This window comes from Phocoena sinus, chromosome 20 (genome assembly GCF_008692025.1).
Source record: "Phocoena sinus isolate mPhoSin1 chromosome 20, mPhoSin1.pri, whole genome shotgun sequence".
NCBI classification, from domain to species: domain Eukaryota; kingdom Metazoa; phylum Chordata; class Mammalia; order Artiodactyla; family Phocoenidae; genus Phocoena; species Phocoena sinus.
The window spans coordinates 29,042,147-29,061,619 of NC_045782.1; the positions used below are offsets into that span (position 1 = coordinate 29,042,147).

Consider the following 19,473-nt stretch of genomic DNA (forward strand, 5'->3'; position numbering starts at 1 on the left):
GACACTTGATACAATATGGATGAACCCTGAAGAAATTATGCTAAAGTGAAATAAGTCAGACACAAAAAGACAAATATTGCATGATTCTACTTATATGAGATATCTAGAATAGTCAAGTTTATAGAAACAGAAAGTATAATAGTAGTTACCAGAGGGTAGGGGAAAGGGGTAATGCCCAGTTACTGTTCGAAGGATACAGAATTTCAGTTTGGGATGATGAAAAAGTTCTGGAGGTGAATAGTGATGACTGTTGCATGACAGTGTGAATGTACTTAATGCCACTGAATTGTACAGTTAAAAACAGTTAAAATGGGGCTTCCCTGGTGGCGTAGTGGTTGAGAGTCCGCCTGCCAATGCAGGGGACACGGGTTCGTGCCCTGGTCTGGGAAGATCCCACATGCCGCGGAGCGGCTGGGCCCGTGAGCCATGGCTGCTGAGCCTGCGTGTCCGGAAGAGGCCACAACAGTGAGAGGCCCACATAACGCAACAACAACAACAAAAAAAGTTAAAATGGTAAATTTTATGTTACGTATATGTACCACCAAAAACACCCAGGTAAAAAAGCATATATGTTTAAGAAAATGAAAGAAAACAACACACAGATAACAAACTCTTTCCTGACTCCACAACCCCTCCAGTGACCACCCAATTTATTGTGACAGTTCTTGAAGGAGCTGCGCAGACATGCTCTGCTTTCTCACCTCATTCACTTCTGCTATACCCTTAAATGGAAATGGTTCTTAAAAGGGTCACCCGCCCTTCATTTTGACACCTCTTAATGATACAACCACTCCACTGTTTTGAGATGCATTTAAAAATTTTTTTGAGATTTCATTTCTTCTAGTTTTTCTCTGCCCTTAATGACTGCTCTTTTCAATTTCCTTTGCTGGCTTCCCCTTCATTACCAGGCCTTTAAATATTTAAGTGCCCAGAACCAAAATTTCTCCATTTAAATTCCCTTCATACTTGATCCCTGGCTTTAAACAACATCTGATACTGTTGACTTCCAACGGTTTATATCCAGCTTTAACCCCATGTCCTTCAGACTTATGTAGCACTCAACTGCCTATGAGATATTTACTAGAGTATCTAGCAGACATCTCAAACCTAGTATGTTTAAAAAAGAACTCCCGACTTCCTGCCCCTATGGCACAACAATCCCCATACCTGCTTCTTCCTTATTTGATTTGTGTCTCAATTAATGACACCACCTGTCACTAAGTTGCTTAGACCAAACACTGAAACATCATTCTTAGTTTTTTTCTTTCCCTTAAACCTTTCTTACGAGGTTTGTGGGAAAGAACTGAGCCCTCCTGGTGTAAAATATCTACTGTATGTAATAGATTAACTTCTGTCCTATGTATCTAGGGTAGTACTAGTTATATACCATCCTTGGGAGAATTAAGAAAGGCTGGAAGACCATGAGCAAGCCCACCTACCCAGTGTAGTAACTCCAGAATAAGTCACCGTATTGCACACAAGCTATTGTTACAGGCTGTTTACTGGTCTCACAACTCCCACTCTCAACCCTTTTCAGACCCTTCTTCACACAGCAAAGAAAGTCATCTCTGTAAAAAGGTATATCAGATCATAAACACCCCCCTGATTTTCATTCTCTAGAGACTTTCTCCTAAAATCAGAATAAAACTCAAACTCCTTATTGAGGTCTTATAAGACCTACCTGATCTAGATCCTGCCTACCTCTCTGACTTATTTCCTGTCACTCTCCACTCTGCTTAATTCACCATGTTCAGCCAAAATGGTCTTCCTTCGAGCCTTCAAACATGCAGAACAAATCCTTTATATGGGACTTTGCATTTTCCATTCTGTTTACCCTGAAGAATGCTTCCCCCAGATCTCTGCATGGCTGCCACCTTCTTAACCTTCAGATATCAGTTCAACTGTTGCCTCCTGAGAGACTTTCTGACTACCCTAACTAAAACAGCACACACCTCACTTGCTCTGCCCATCTCACTCTGTTGTTTCCTTCACGTGCTTTTTACCAACTGAAATTATCTTTACTTGTCTACACATTTTAATGTCCAATTCCTATCACATGAATACATGAATGCAAGATCCACGAGGTTAAGGATTTTGTCTTGTTTGCTGACCCATATAGAATAAGCAACCAAGAAATGTTAGCTCTATTACACAGCAGAAAATACAGAGTCAGTTTTGGATGGGAGAAAAGGCTGTTTGCATTTGTAGTCTTAATTCATTGTGAGGGAGATGTTTGAATATTATTATTCTGAAAATAACCTGTCCTCTAGCTTCCCAAATGACACATGGAGAAATAAAACTAATAGGATCTTTTTCACTTACAGTTTCGTATGTAACAACTGGCAACTGATGACCTTGCCAAGAGCTCCATTCCCAAATCCTGTAATCTGCTGGAGTTTTCGGTTCCACATGCAGCCAGAGCTGCCTGGTCAACAGAAAGAAGGCTTGCCGGCATGTCTCCAGAAGCGGCGTTGCTGCTTTTTATTTCTGGAAGTGTATTCTTTACATCAGTTTTCATACATCGAACTTCAGCTATTTGAGTTTTGAGTCTTTTTAGCATCTTTAAATCAGAGGGAACTCGCCACATTGCCTGCTGCTTCCTTTGGTCTTTATCTTTTCGAGAACACGATGCTTCAGAGAGAAAGTGACAAGTCATGTTAATATAGACTTTAACATTCATGAAACCATTCTATACTGTGACTATAAGCAAATGTGAGGTGTAAATAACTTAAGGTGATTTAGGTGGTATCAACATAAAAGCATGCATTAAATCCCATTAATGAAAATAAAGACAGACACAAGTATCCTACTCTATTCACACCTACAAAGTTAAAATCTGGGTCACATTATAATCACTCAAATCTGAATTATGTATTTACTTCTAAAAGTTTTAAAAGCTGCCCTACTGCCTGGGCTTTCTTCTTTATAGTTTTCCACTTTTCTCAAATTTTCTATACTGAGCTTTTATTATGTTCACAATAAAAAAAAACAGAAAAAACATAAACCTAGAAGCCACTTAGTCTAATATGCTATACATATTATATAAAAAATATATGCTAACTGAATTTTAAAAATTGATTTACTGAACTATCATCCAGTGTAGATACAGCTATTAAGTGCCATGGAATATCATAAAAAACCAGTTCCTTGTCACTGAGTCTTTGCAGCCACTAAACTAACAATGCTTTCACTCTTCCAAGAGAAAGTAGTTAAAGTTGTTTTTAATTTCTTTTCGCCCACCCAAATATTAAGAAGAGAGAAATGACCAAGGAAAACACACGCTTTCTATGCAGGAAGAGCAAATGAGGTAGATATTTTGGAAATCAAAGGACATTATGACTGACGCAAAGCAAAAAGAAACCAAGTTCCCTACCCAAAAAAATAACACACACACACCCCAACAAACAGGGGACCGATAGGTACCCTACGTAGACAAAAGAACGATTCGGAATGATGGCTGAGCCTGCTTACACACTGTAACAATCTACTGCCATATAACAGGGCAAGGTAGCATCCTAGTGTGTGCAACAGCTATCACCCCACTTCTACCATGCGAAAAGAACCCAGATTGTGTTCAGGTATTAGGTGGGCAGCAGTGTGCTCTGGACGGTTAGGTCCATCCTTTGTTCGGCCCCAGAGGATATGAGTCTAGGACTGGTCTAAGCTCATTCCTCTTGGAGCATTTAGGGTGGGCACATGACGCAGAGTTTCAGCCAAAAGCTGGGGAGAGGGGAGGCAGAGATTTTCTATCCTGATAGGGAGATTTTATTATGTTGGGTGATACAGATAATAAAGTAGAGGAGCTTGAATTCAAACGAAGGAGTCTGCCTCCAAAGTCAGTGATCTTAGTATTAATAACTTTGCTCTCCAGCGTCACGGAATAAGTCTCTTTTCCATCCAGTCTTTTCTTTCCTGCTAGTAACATATTCTTGTGAATAAATGATGTATGAAGCTGTGGCAGTCATCTTATTGCCATGACAGAAGAGGCAAGAGAACTGCAGGAAGACCATCCCTTGCCCTGCCTTTAAATACCTGATGAACCTGGAATCACCTACCTCCAGACTTAATATGCATAATAAAGTGCCTTTATTATTATTAGCTAAGCCACGATTAGCAGCATTTTGTTACTTGCAGTTGAAAGCAAGAATAAGAGAGAGGTTTTAGAAATCCAGGATTTGGTTGCAGATCTACCATTTAGTTGCTGTAACTTCCTTTAAGTCCTCCAACTTCTGAGTCCACTTATTATTTATTTGTAAAATGAAGACAATAATATACATGTAACAGGATGGTTGTGAAGCTCAGAAGATTTAATGTCTGTGAAGATTTAATGTCTGTGAAAACACTCTGTAGCACATTTCCATTCAACCCATTGTCCACCAAGATGTCAGGGCAGTTTTCTAAAACCCAAATCAGATATTACTTTCCCGCTTAGATTCACTAAGGAAAGCACCAGCATGGCACACAAGGCCCTACATTATCTGATTCCACCTTCACTCTCAGTGGCTTTATCTTCTGCCTCTATCCCAAACATATCCAATCTTTTGGAACTGTTGCATCTCTAACATACCAGCCATGTTCTATCTCGCTTTCATCCTTTTCACACGTCCTCTTTCCTTTGCTCTACTAACCCAAACTCATCAGGTGTAATCTGAAATGTCTCCTTCTTCAGGCACCTAAACCACCAGCTGCTCTCCTTCTTTCAAATCAATTCTCACCTAATTTTGTAGAGCACAGGGAGTCCACTTCTACTGCAGCACTTATCACATTACAGTAAGGAAGATAAACATGCAGAATGTGAACAACTTAAGGGCTGAGATTACGTCTTAGTGATCTTTATATTCCAGGCCAAGCAGCCTATGGCACAAAATACTCAAAATGTTTTGCTAAATAAAATCTTTGTGGCTCCCACCTCCCACCCCACATCCACCTGGACTTAAATATGAAAACCTGTATTAAACCACATGGTTCGGTTTATTATTACTAGAAACTGACAAGAATTTTTAAAAGTAGGAAGCCCAAATGGGAAAACACAAAACAGACTTAAACAAACCTCCATCATCTGAAAAATCAGTTAATAAACAATTACTGAGTTTGTTTCAAATGCTAAGCACTGTGCTAGGCAGAGGATGTAACAGTGAACAAGACGAACACCCGGTCTTTGCCCTCACAAAGCTCTCAATCCACTTCAGTACTGTGTGGTTAAGTGCTAAGACAGGAGAGTGTAAGGTGCTGTGGAATTTCACCAAAGGAACCTGACAACTTAAGGATACTTACTGCACTGCAGATGAGAAGCCTTCCTGAATTTGCCAAGTTATATAAGGTTAATAGAACTGAGAGTCTCAGCTATAACACTTCTTTCATATCACTCAGTTGTACCTTTCAAGAACGACAATTCTCTACAGCTTCTCCTCCAGACTTCAGTATCTGTCAATGCTGTCACCCTTCTCCTGGTCACCTAAGCCACTTCAGAGTCCTCTTTACCATGTTACAATTAGTTGCCAAGCCCCATAAACTCTACCTTTACAAGCATAACTGTTTGCTATAAGTAAAATCTTAATTATACATTGCCTAGGTTAATCTGTTCCCTAGAGGTTAAGTACAACTTTTATAATGTCAAAAGATTCTGAAGACCTTATCCCAGCTCCACATATTTTTAAGCATATAATAATTGAGAAAATACACAGAAATGTAGGAATTTGTCCTCTCATACTAGGAACCACAATTAACTTCTACAACTATACCCTGATTAGATTTTCATGTCTGATAGCTTTCTCAGCCCTGCAAGCTTTCTAAAATACAGTTTGAATCAAACTATTCCTAAACTAAAACAATGGCTCCCCACTGTCCACTATGAATAAATTCCTCAGGCAAGCATGAAAGGCCTTCCACAGAACAGATCCAACTTGACTTTCCACTTCTATTTACCACTACATGTACCTCAAAATCTAGTTCGGCTACATTATCTGTTGTTCAAACCCTGATGCCCCTTACGATGTTCTTTCTATGGCACAGTGGTTAAGAACAAAAACCTGCAGTGAGTCTGATACATGATAGGTGTTCACTCAATATGTGTTGAAAGAAACAAAAGGATAATAAAGGAAAACTATGAACAACTCTATGCCAACAAATTTGATAATCTAGATGTAATGGACCAATTCCTTGAAAGGCAATCTGCCAAAACCCACACAAGAAGAAATAGACAATATGAATAGGCCTGCATCTATTAAAGAAATTTAATCAGTAACTGATACCTTTCCAAAACAGAAAGCATCTGGCCCAGATGGGTCCACTGGTGAATTCTACCAAACATTTAAAGAAGAAATTATATAAATTCTCTACAATCTCTGCAAGAAGCAGAGGGAACACTTCCTTACTCAATCTATGAGGTCAGCATTACTCTAATACCAAAACCAGACAAAGACATTACAAGAAAACTACAGATCAGTATCTCTGATGAACATGAAACCCTCAACAAAATATTAGCAAACTGAATTCAACAACATATTTAAAAACTCATACACCACAACCAAGTGGGATTTATCCCAGGTATGCAAGGCTGGTTCAACATTCGAAAATCAATTAATGTAATCCATCACATCTATCAACAGATGCAAAAAAAAGCATTTGACAAAATCCAACAACCATTCACGATAAGACCTCAGAATAAAGGGGAACTTCCTTAACTTGATAAAGAATATCTATGGAAAACCTATAGGGCTTCCCTGGTGGTACAGTGGTTAAGAATCCGCCTGCCAGTGCAGGGGACATGGGTTTGATCTCTGGTCTGGGAAGATCCCACATGCTGCGGAGCAACTAAGCCCGTGTGCCACAACTGCTGAGCCTACACTCTAGAGCCCACGAGCCACAACTGCTGAGCCCTTGTGCCACAACTACTGAGCCCTTGTGCCACAACTACTGAAGCCTGTGCACTTAGAGCCCATGCTCCACCACAAGAGAAGCCACCGCACTGCAATGAAGAGTAGCGCCTGCTCACCACAATTAGAGAAAGGCTGCGTAGAGCAATGAAGACCCAACGCAGCCAAAAATTTAAAATAATAAAATAAATTTATATATATATGAAAAAGAAAACCTACAGCTAGTATCATACTTTATGGTGAGAAACTTGAAGCTTTCCCATCAAGATCAGGAACACCTTTTCACCACTCCTTTTTAATCTCTACCGGAAGTTCTAGCTAATGCAGTATGACAAAAAAAGGAAATGAAAGTATACAGACTGAGAAGGAAAGAATATGCAAAGAATCAAAAATGAACATTGAAATCCAAGCAATCTTTTTTTTTTTTTTTTTTTTTTTAAAACTTATTTATTTATTTATTTTTGGCTGTGTTGGGTCTTTGTTGCTGCGTGTGGGCTTGCTCTTGGTTGCGGTGCGCGGGATTCTCATTGCTGTGGCTTCTCTTGTTGCGGAGCACGGGCTCTAGGCACGCAGGCTTCAGTGGTTGTGGCATGTGGGCTCAGTAGTTGTGTCTTGCGGGCTCTAGAGCTCAGGCTCAGTAGTTGTGGTGCACGGGCTTAGTTGCTCCGCGGCATGTGGGATTTTCCCGGGCCAGGGCTCAAACCCGTGTCCCCTGCACTAGCAGGTGGATTCTTAACCACTGCGCCACCAGGGAAGCCCCAAGCAATCTTTTTAATAAAAAGAAAGCTGGATCTTTTTCTAACATTATCCTTTAAATATCCTCTCATAGAAAGGTTATCTTCATTTGGCTTCCATGACTCTGTTCTTCTCTCTCCTTTCCAAAGCCTCTTCATCTGACTCATCTTCCACACACTCAATAAAAATAGATGTTCACCATGATTATGTCCCTAGCCCCCTTCTTTGAAAAACTTCTTGAAACTCACCCCTTTGCAATCTCACTCCTTTAGTTTTAATTAGCCAGTATCACTTCTAGGCAAATAACTGCCTGTATTCCAGTTCTTAATTTTTAGCTGTCTACTGGGCATCTCTACCGTGATATTCCACTGGTATGTCAAACTCAAGATGTTTAAATCCAAGCCTTGCTCTTTCTCTCTACTATTTCCCCCATCCTCCTTGTCATCAGCATTTTAATCACCTGGATTTGAAACTCAAGTCATCTCATTTATATTATTAATTTTAACAGAAAGCTAAACTTTCAGAGAACCAAGATCTTACTCTGTTTATGTAGTCTGCATTCTTTTTTTTCCGATGACATTGAATATTTTTCAAAAACATGATTTTACCTGTCTATAAAATACGCTATTCCATGGCAAAACTGTAATTTTTCCACCATAACTGAATTGTTGGATATTTTCAACAACTCTGATTATTTTCTCTTTGGAATATATTCCTAGAAGTGAAGTTACAGGATTAAAGGATAGAGGTATTTTACACCTACTACAAAATTTTCCTTCAAAATTGTTAAACCAATGTATACATCTACCTACAGAAACAGAACTTGTCTGTTTCACTAGGTCTTTGCAAACAACGCTGGCTATAATTTTTTTAATTAATTAACTTATTAATTTATTTTTGGCTGTGTTGGGTCTTCGTTTCTGTGCGAGGGCTTTCTCTAGCTGCGGCAAGTGGGGGCCACTCTTCATCGCGGTGCATGGGCCTCTCACTATTGCGGCCTCTCTTGTTGCGGAGCACAGGCTCCAGACGCGCAGGCTCAGTAGTTGTGGCTCATGGGCCTAGTTGCTCCACGGCATGTGGGATCTTCCCGGACCAGGGCTCGAACCCGTGTCCCCTGCATTGGCAGGCAGATTCTCAACCACTGCGCCACCAGGGAAGCCCCAACACTGGTTATAATTTAAGCAAAACCTTTGCCAATGTGATAAATTGGGGTTTTTTTTAAGGGTATTTCTTGGTTGATCACAAGAACTATGTGTAATTTTTATTTTCTTCTTTACAATTTTCTATATTTTAAAAGTTTTCTAGGGCTTCCCTGGTGGCGCAGTGGTTCAGAGTCCGCCTGCCAATGCAGGGGACACGGGTTCGTGCCCCGGTCCGGGAAGATCCCACATGCCACGTAGCGGCTAGGCCCGTGAGCCATGGCCGCTGAGCCTGTGCGTCTGGAGCCTGTGCTCCACAACGGGAGAGGCCACAACAGTGAGTGGCCTGCGTACCACAAAAAAAAAAAAAAAGTTTTCTAAAACAAAAATGTCTCAGAAAAAAAATGTAAAATTATTTACAATGTGGTAAGTAGTACAAGAGTACAGGCATAATACAAAATGTACTTCGACCATAGATAAAACGCAACTGTTTCATAACCTGATTGGAGACACTCAGATTGAGGACCCAGGCTTCCAGGAAGTATACCTTAGGAAAAAAGAGGCCTAAATAATCCAAGCTCCGATCTATCCCCCACTAGAGCAGCTCTATTTCTCTGTTTTCTACACTGAGACTCTGCCTTAAATTCTACTTGAAAAATGAGTTCTGCTGCTTTAAAGAAGCATCAAAATCACTGTTGTAAATCATTGATTTAATCTGTATAGTAACTGTTGTTTAGGAAGGTAGAAAAATGTTCAGTAGGGACTTCCCTGGTGGTGCAGTGGTTAAGAATGTGCCTGCCAATGCAGGGGACACAGGTTCGATCCCTGGTCTGGGAAGCATCCACATTCTGTGGAGCAACTAAGCCCGTGCACCACAACTACTGCGCCTGCGCTCTAGAGCCCGCGAGACATAACTACTGAGCCCACATGCCACAACTACTGAAGTCTGTGCTCCTAGAGCCTGTGCTCCACAACAAAGCAAAGCCACTGCAATGAGAAGCCGTGCACTGCAACGAAGAATAGGCCCTGCTCGCTGCAACTAGAGAAAGCCTGCACACAGCAACAAAGACCCAACGCAACCAAAAAATAAATATTCCTTAAAAAAAAAAAAAGAAAAGAAAAATGTGCAGTATATTTTAGGAAACTTTCCAACAAAAATGGTTTTTAAAATGTGTCATTTTAAAGTAAATGCCTATGTCTAAAAGTTTCAAAAAGTCCAGGTTTGACTATACATTTAAATTGTGTATGTGTATACAGTGTATTACAGTAACACAAATGTCACTCCTCTTTAACAAATAATTTTTCAAAAAAAATACTAATTGGTATACATTTTTAGGCTATTAAACATCAAAACATAAGTAAACCTTTTTCTATTTCTAACTTAGACACAGTTCCACTAAGAAGTTAGGGTATTCATGAAGCCTGCAAAACTTGAAGTCCATTCACAAAGAGGACAACTGTATTTCATACTGATCAAACGGTCAATCAGTCACAATCTAAAAGGCAAATCATATAAAAACCTTCTTACAGGCATTTTGACATTATTTTTGCACAAAACACCTTTGAACAATAACAACAAAAAATTGATTTGATTATTTTTATAACATACAATAAAAAATCAATTTGCTACAGAAACATACCATGTTCCAACACTTAAGATACTTGGGTTCAAATTTAAGAGTTCTTCTGGAGAAGCACAGAAAAATGGGAAATTATTGCTAATATTTTACCTGTGGGCTGCAAAAGTGAAGCAGGCGGGCGAGGCTGTAAGCCCCACAGATTTTCCATACTGCTCCGGTCCTTAAGGTCCAACAAATGTATTAATATTAAAGGATCAATGTCTAATAAACTACTGGTAGCAGCAGAGGATAAATGTGCTCTTCTTGACATTCTGCTACTGGCACCCATATAGCCATGGTTACTACCTGCAAAAGAAAGAGATGTAGAAAATGAAAGCTATATAATTGGACAAATTTAATAAGAAAGAAAGAAAGAAAAAGTAAACTGGTTGATGTTGTTTGAATACTTGTCTATGGACCTCTTAGGAGTTGGTGTTCATGATAAGAAGCACAGAGAAGAAACCATATTGCCCAGAGAGGTGTACAAAGAACAGTGGCTGACGACTGGCCTCATTACTACTCAAAATTCAGGCATAATCCTCAACCCCATCCTGAACCCTAGAAATAAGAAGGTGACAATGTGTACAGTATACATGGTTAGGGGTATGAGGGTAAGGAAAAGGAGAATATATCGCATAACCCAGTGGTCTTGGATCAAAGTCAAGCTCCCTGGTATAACAGATCCCAAGGAACTAGACACCAAAATAGCAGAAGTCTTCTCCAGGTCTCTGGACAGCAAAATGCTCAGGTCATGACGGTTTGGCAGACATTTTTTCTAGTTTGATTAAATACTGAAGTACAGTTTGAAGATTTCAGACTTACCTTGCTAATGACTGATGCATAATATAGACATCTGAAAATAATGTCACCTCTATATTACCTGTATTGATAATAAGCTCCTTAAGCCAAGGAAACCATCTGACTTCTCTCTAGCACCTAGTACAATGCCTAACAAGTGTTAGATATGGAAATGTTGGTTAAAACTGACCTCCTTGGGCTTCCCTGGTGGCGAAGTGGTTGAGAGTCTGCCTGCCGATGCAGGAGACATGGGTTCGTGCCCCAGTCTGGGAAGATGCCGCGGAGCGGCTGGGCCCGTGAGCCATGGCTGCTGAGCCTGTGCGTCCGGAGCCTGTGCTCCGCAACGGGAGAGGCAACAGCAGTGAGAGGCCCGCGTACCGCAAAAAAAAAAAAAAAATTGACCTCCTTAAATAAAGCTATTTAAATATATTCTAAAGAAACACAACATTAAATAATGTTACATGCAGCAAAGTCTTAAAGTAGATAATATAAAAAATAGCATGAAATAATCAGGTTCTGACTATTCATGAGTGCTTCCACAGAGATCTGGGGGAAAAACTTAGGAGAAAAGTTTAGTTATTCAGAAGCTTCAGGCCAGTTATTTACTTATATGTTTTTCATCTATGTTCACATTCTTATGTCCTTACCTTCTCCTACTTCTTCATCCTCTTCCTTTTTTTAAAAAAAAAAATTTATTTTATTTATTTTTGGCTGCATTGGGTCCTCGTTGCCGTGAGCGGGCTTTCTCTAGTTGTGGCGAGCAGAGTCTTCTCTTCGTGGCAGTGTGCGGACTTCTCATTGCAGTGCCTTCTCCTGTGGCGAAGCACGGGCTCTGGGCACGCGGCCTTCAGCAGTAGTTGTGGTTCACGGGCTCTAGAGCGCAGGCTCAGTAGCTCCACAGCATGTGGGATCTTCCTGGACCAGGGCTCGAACCCGTGTGCCCTGCACTGGCAGGCGGATTCTTAACCACTGTGCCACCAGGGAAGTCCCCATCTTCTTCCTCTTCTAAGGATTATCCCATTGCCAATTTTTCTTTCAGCCTCTGTACCCACTGCAACTCCTATTTTAAAAGGCAGAAAACTATCCCCCCTCCACCTCGAAACTGTTTCTCAGCCATTTTCCTTTACTAGGGAGTTCCCGGATCAGGCTGCATATCAGTCAGTTGGAGGAAGTTTTTAAATTCTTGGCCCTACTCTAGATGTACTGAACGAGAATATTAGAATGGGATCCAGGGCCTTTTTCCAAAAAGCTACTCAGGTGGTTCTGATTGTTTAGTAAATAAACTCAGTAGCACAGAGTATGGTATCTACCGCCCGGATATCTAGTTCTTCTTTAAAAAAAAAAGTTGCTCATTCTCCCATGTTAAATGGACCCCCAGTACAGAAAGGAGCATTAACAGTCTTCTGTTTCTAACCCTCTTCCAGGTCACTACTCTCACCACTGAACAAAAACTCCTTTCCTTTGTGGTTCATGCCCTTCAGCTACTCCCTCCCTCCCATGTTCCCACCCTTTCTACTCACTATCACATTCATCCATGGGCATCAAAGACTTTAGCATCTATTTCAGTTTCCCTCTCTCAGAGCTAACACTGCCATCATTCTGTGTGTGTGTGTGTGTGTGTGTGTGTGTGTGTGTGTGTGTGTGTGTGTCTCATACATAAGTATACAGCCTAGTGTATGGTCACAAATTAAATGGCACCCCAAAATTCCTCCATGCCTCCTAAAACTGCTCACTAACCTTCCTCCTCAAAGGTAACTTCTAGCCCGAGTTAAACACCATAGATTAGTTTTGCCTGTTTTTGAACTTTACATAAATGTTATGATAGAGTTGTACTCATATCCTGCTTCTTTGTTCAACATGATATTCATGAGATTCATCTATATTGTTATATATAGCAGTTTATTCATTTTCATTATTTCTGTGCAGGGCTCCAAAATGTGAATATATCCAGTTTCTTTCCTTATTACTATTAGGAAAGAATTTGGGTTGCTTTTAGCTTTTGGCTACTAGGAATAAAGCTACTGAACTTACAAGCAGATATCTACTATTGAACTTCACTCGGAAAAAAAAACAAACAAAAAAAAACACCTCATAAAAAAGAAAATGGATCCTCTCCTCCTAAGCCAAGCCAGATTAACCCTGCTAAAATGTTACATTGCTCTATCTAAGCTCTGTGCCTGTATGCATTAGAATGACATTCAAGGTTCTACACAGTCTAGACCCAAACTACCTTTCTAGTCTTCTCCAGTTTTTCACATCCTTTACTCTGTTATAAATTACATTTATATATATATATATATATATATTTTTTTTTTTTTTTTTTTTTTTTTTTTTTTGCGGTACGCGGGCCTCTCACTGTTGTGGCCTTTCCCGTTGTGGAGCACAGCCTCCGGACACGCAGGCTCAGCGGCCATGGCTCACGGGCCTAGCCGCTCCACGGCGTATGGGATCTTCCGGGACCGGGGCACGAACCCGTGTTCCCTGCATCGGCAGGCCGACTCTCAACCACTGCGCCACCAGGGAAGCCCTACATTTATATTTTTTAAATTAAAAACACAAGAAAACAAAACCACCTGAAAAAGAACAATGCTGCTCTAAATTATCTTGTAAAATTAGACTGGCAAACACCACCTCCCACTCTGTTGGAACTGGGAAAGCCACAGGATGTGTTTGTTCAGCTTCAGCCCATATTGCCCAACAGTTTTCCAAAGGAGTGGTATCAATTTTCATTCCTACCAGCAGGCTATGAGAGTTTCCACCTCTCCAAATGCTTTCAATATTTAATATTGCCAGTTTAAAATGTATTAGCCATTACAGTGGGTATGCAATGGTATCATAATGTGGTTTTTATCTGGCATTTCCTGAAAAAGAGAATGAACAGAATCTCAGAGACCTGTGGAACCCCACCAAGTGTATCAACATACACATAATGGGAATTAGAGAAGAGGAGAAAGATTATTTGAAGAAAAATGGATAAAAAATTCCCACATATAATGAAATCTATTAATCTAAACATCCAAAAAACTCAACTCAACAAACTTCACATAGGATAAACTCAAGAGATCCACACTGGGACACATCACAATTTGCGTTTCTCTGACAAAAGAGGCTGAGCACCTTTAAAAATGTGTACTGGTCACCTAGACAGCCTCCTTCGTGAAGTGTCTATTCTTGTCTTTTGTCTTTTTTACTAAAAGATTGTCTTATCTTTTTCTTATTGATTTGTAAAAGTTCTTTATATATTATGGATAAAACTTTTGAATAATATTTTTAATTAATTCATTTATTCTAATGAATAAATTCTGATACTTATTTTTAAAAAGCAATATACATTAATAGACCAGACTGCACACCTGTGGTCTTCTAAGCAGCCAGTTATATGGGTCTGGAGATCAATACATGGGGGTCCCATAGGCCTCTCAAGACCAACATGGATCAAACGGAATATACTATCTTCTGCTCCTGGACTCATTCACTTATGCAATGGCACGGGCTAACCTAGAAATGTTAAGGATCATTCCCACATCTCCACCAACTCCAACCAATCCAGTAAGACACTCGCAAGTTGTGTAGATACTATTTAACATCTCTCAAAAGGTTTCTTCTTCTTTACCTTGTCTGCTACTACCTTGTTTTAGGCCCTGAAAATTTCTCTCCTGGAATATTGAGGTACTTTTTTTTTCTTTCTTTCTTTTTTCTGGCCCTGCCACACAGCTTATAGGATCTTAATTCCCCAACCAGGGACTGAACCCGTGCCCTCAGCAGTGAAAGCACGGAGTCCTAACCACTGGACTCTCAGGGAATTCCCACGGTAGTTTTCTAACTAATCTTAGCTCATCCATTTTCCATTATAAAGACAAATCTGATCACATTCGCTTTTAAAGACCTTTAGTGGGGACTTCCCTAGTGTTGCAGTGGTTAAGAATCCACCCGCCAATGCAGGGGACACAAGTTCGAGCCCTGGTCCGGGAAGATCCCACATGCCGCGGAGCAACTAAGCCCGTGCGCCACACTACTGAGCCTGCATACCACAACTACTGAAGCCCATGCGCCTAGGGTCCATGCTCCACAACAAGAGAAGCCACTGCAATGAGAAGCCCGCACCCCGCAACAAAGAGTAGCCCCTGCTCTCCGCAACTAGAGAAAAGCCCGCACGCAGCAACAAAGACCCAATGCACGTTTATTTATTTATTTAAAAAAAAAAAAAAAAAAAAGAAAGACCTTTAAAGCCCAAACTCCTTAGTCTGGCAAATAAGACTTTCCATTACCTAATCTTGTTCCTGCTTACCAGTCTCACACTGGTCTGCCCCCATATAAACTAAACTCTCAAATATTTGAAGTTCCCAAAAAGGACAAGGCTGCGACTTCTGCCTAGAATGCCTTTGCTCTTTAATCTCATTATTTCCCTGTTCACCTAATGAACTGAGCTCATCTTTAAAGAGCAAGATCAAGTATCACTCTCTCTCTCTGAAACCTTTTTTCACCCATTTCCAATTAGCTGTTCTTTCCATTTTTGGTGTCACCCTGTATCTATATTTATAACCACAAAGTTTTACAATGACTAGTGCTGCAAAAGTGATGCTCATTCATTTTATAAACCCAATGAACAACACAATGGCTGATACCTAGTGGGTGTTCATTAAACATCTGTGGAACAAGTAACCTTAAAAATCTTTAACCTGAAATATATAACAGATGTTTTGAGTAATAACTTTATACAATGTCAATTTGTTTTTGTTTTACAAAAGTATTATACTGTCAAAACTTTTTAGTTCTCAAATTAGAAGTATTATTGCAGTGTTTCATAAGTTACACATGGCAGGCAATTATATCAACAGAATAGATTTTTCATACTCAGCTGATTCAACTAGCTAATGTTCTACATTAGAAAAATATTTAAAACCCTTTTCAGCACATATTATTAAGCCTAAATTCTCTTGCAACTAAAAGAAAATAACTGAATAAACTAAAAGCAATTCTTATGGGAATGAGGCCACCTGAGTCACTAAATATTTGTTTTAAGCTATATCATTATTTAATACTGTCTAAAAAATTAAATTTAGTAAATACTATTTTACTATATACCTAGGCTTCTGTATAAGAAAGATCTGTTTAACGGACAACTTAACATCTTGATTGTAGTAGATCATATACTTATAAGGCAAGTACAAAGGATAAAAGCTTATTATGTCCACAATAAGCAGTTAAGAGGTACACAAAACAAAAGAGGTAAAATATAACATAAAAACATTAAACATGGAGTGGGGGTAGGGAGGGGAATAAAAATTCAGGGTTGTTATAATGTGTTCAAACTTAAGAAATCAGCAATTTAAAATAATCATGTGTCTGTCTGTATGTGTGTGTGTGTTACCTCATGGTAACCACAAACTAGAAAGCCATAGATACACACACAAAAAAGAGAAAGAAATCCAAACTAACACTAAAGATAGTCATCAAATCATAAGGGAAGAGAGCAAAAGAGGAATGGAACAAAAACGAAATACAGAAACGGAAAACTATTAACAAAAAGGCAATAAGTACATACCTATCAATAGTTACTTTAAACATAAATGGACTAAACCTACCAATCAAAAGACACAGAGTAGCCCAGGGGATACAAAAACAAGACCCATATATATGTGGCTACAAGACTCACTTCAGATCTAAAAACACCCACAGACTGCAAGTGACAGGATAGAAAAAGGTATTCCATGGAAACGGAAACAAAAAGAAACGTGGGGTAGCAATATTTACATCAGACAAAACAGACTTAAAACAAAGTCCATAACAAAGACAAAGAAGGTCAGTATGTAATGATAAGGGGATCAATCCAACAAGAAGATATAACAATTGTAAATAAATATGTACCCAACGTAGGAGCACCTAAGTATATAAAGCAAATGTTAATAGACATAAAGGGAGAAATAGACGGTAACACAATAATAGTAAGAGACTTTAACACCCCATTTACATCAATGGATAGATCATACAGACAGAAAATCAATAAGGAAACACTGGCATTAAATGACGCATTAGACCACTGGTCTTAAATGACACATTAGTCCATCTATTAAATGGACTTAATAGAGATATATAGATATAGATCTCTAAATACAGAATATCCTACCCAAAAGCAGCAGAGTTCACATTCTTTACAAGTGCACAGGGAACATTATTCTCCAGGACAGATCACATGCTAGGCCACAAAACAAGTCTCAGGAAATTTAAGAATGAAATCATAACAAGCATCTTTTCTGACCACAACACTAAGAGACTAGAAATCAACTACAAGAAAAAAACTGCAAACAACACAAACATGTGGAGGCTAAACAATATGCTACTAATCAACTGAAGAAATCTACGAGGAAATAAAAAAATACCTGAGACAAATGAAAACAGAAACACGATGATCCAAAAAATCTATGGAACACAGCAAAAGCAATACTAAGGGAAAAGTTTACAGCAATACAAGCCTACCTCAGGAAGTAAGAAAAGTCTCAAATAAACAACATAACATTACAACTAAAGGAACTAGAAAAAAAAAAAAAGAAAAAACAAAACCCAAAGTTAGTAGAAGGAAAGAAATAGTTACAAATGACACAACAGAAATACAAAGAGACACATCAGATCGTAAGAGATTACTACAGACAATTATATGCCAATAAAATGGACAAACTAGAAGAAATGGATTATTACTAGAAATGTGCAGTCTCCCAAGACTGAATCAGGAAGAAATAGAAAATTAGGAACAGACTGATTACCAGTAATAAAATTTCAACTGAATCAGTAATAAAAAAAACTTAATTCCCAACAAACAAAAGTCCAGTACCATATGGCTTCACAGGTGAATTCTACCAAACATTTAAAGAGTTAACAGCTATTCTTTTCAAACTAATCCAAAAAATTGAAGAGGAAGTAATGCTTCCAAACTCATTATATGAGGCCAGCACCACTCTGATACCAAAACCAAAGACACCACCAGAAAAGAAAATTACAGACCAATATCAATGATGAACGTAGTAACAAAAACGCTCAACAAAACTTTAGCAAACAAAATTCAACAAAACATTAAAAAGATCAGACACTGTGATCAAGTGGGATTTATCCCAGGGATGCAAGGATGGCTCAATCAATGTGATGCACCACTTTAACAAATTACAGAATAAAAATTGCTCATCTTAATAAATGCAAGAAAAGCTTCTGACAAAATTCAACATCCATTTATGATAGAAACTATAAACAAAGTGGGTACAAAGGGAACATATCCCAACATAATAACAGCCATATACAACAAGCTCACAGCTCACATCATACTCATCAGTGAAAAGATGAAAGCATTTCCTCTATGATCAGGAACAAGACAAGGACGTCCACTCTCACCACTTTTATTCAACATAATACTGGAAGTCCTAGCCACAGCAATTAGACAGGAAGAAAAATTTTTTTAAAAATCCAAATTGGAAAGGAAGAAGTAAAACTGTCACTGTTTGCAGATGACATGATACTATACATAGAAAACCCTAAAGATACCACCAAAAAACTACTAGAACTCTTCAACAAATTCAGTAAAGTTTCAGGATACAAAATTAATACAAATCAAAAATCTGTTGCATATCTATACTCTAGTAACAAACTATCAGAAGGAGAAATTAGAAAATAATCTCATTTACAACTTCATTAAGAAGAAAAAAAACCCCAGGAATAAATCTAACCAAGGAGATAAAAGAGTTGCACTCTGAAAACTGTTAAGACATTGATGAAAGAAACTGAAGACAACACAAATGGAAAGATACACTGTGCTCATAGATAGGAAGAATTAATATTGTTAAAATGACCATACTACCCAAGGCAATCTACAGATTCAAACACCAACAGCATTTTTCACAGAACTAGAACAAAGAATCCTAATATTTGTATGGAAACACAAAAGACCCCTGAAGAGCCAAAGCAATCTAGAGAAAGAACATAGCTGGAGGTATCATACTCCCTGATTTCAAACTACACTACAAAGCTACAGTCATCCAAACAGTATGGGGGACTTCCCTGGTGGTCCAGTGGTTAAGAATCCACCTTCCAATGCAGGGGACATGGGTTCGATCCCTGGTTGGGGGAACTAAGATCCCACATGCCGTGGGGCAACAAAGCCCACGCGCTCTGGAGCCTGCATGCCACAACTAGAGAGAAACCCACACACCACAACTACTGAGCCTGTGCACCGCAACAAAAGATCCGGCGTGCCGCAACTAAGACCCTACGCAGCACCAGTAAAGTAGAAGCAGTACAAACTAGCTGATAATTGTTCTAGCC

At 39.1% G+C, this 19,473-nt stretch overlaps 1 protein-coding gene across 6 annotated transcripts in view; it reads right to left on the reverse strand.

Annotated features, from left to right (window-relative positions):
- Positions 1 to 19,473, reverse strand: part of TRIM37 (tripartite motif containing 37) — a 148,495-nt gene that overhangs the window by 25,249 nt on the left and 103,773 nt on the right. For all 6 annotated transcript variants that reach the window (XM_032616234.1, XM_032616232.1, XM_032616233.1 and 3 more), the window contains 2 exons: positions 10,480 to 10,674; positions 2,323 to 2,631 (listed from right to left, as the gene is read on the reverse strand). In XM_032616234.1, coding sequence (XP_032472125.1) covers positions 2,323 to 2,631; positions 10,480 to 10,674 — 504 coding nt within the window. The remainder of the gene's footprint in view (positions 1 to 2,322; positions 2,632 to 10,479; positions 10,675 to 19,473) is intronic.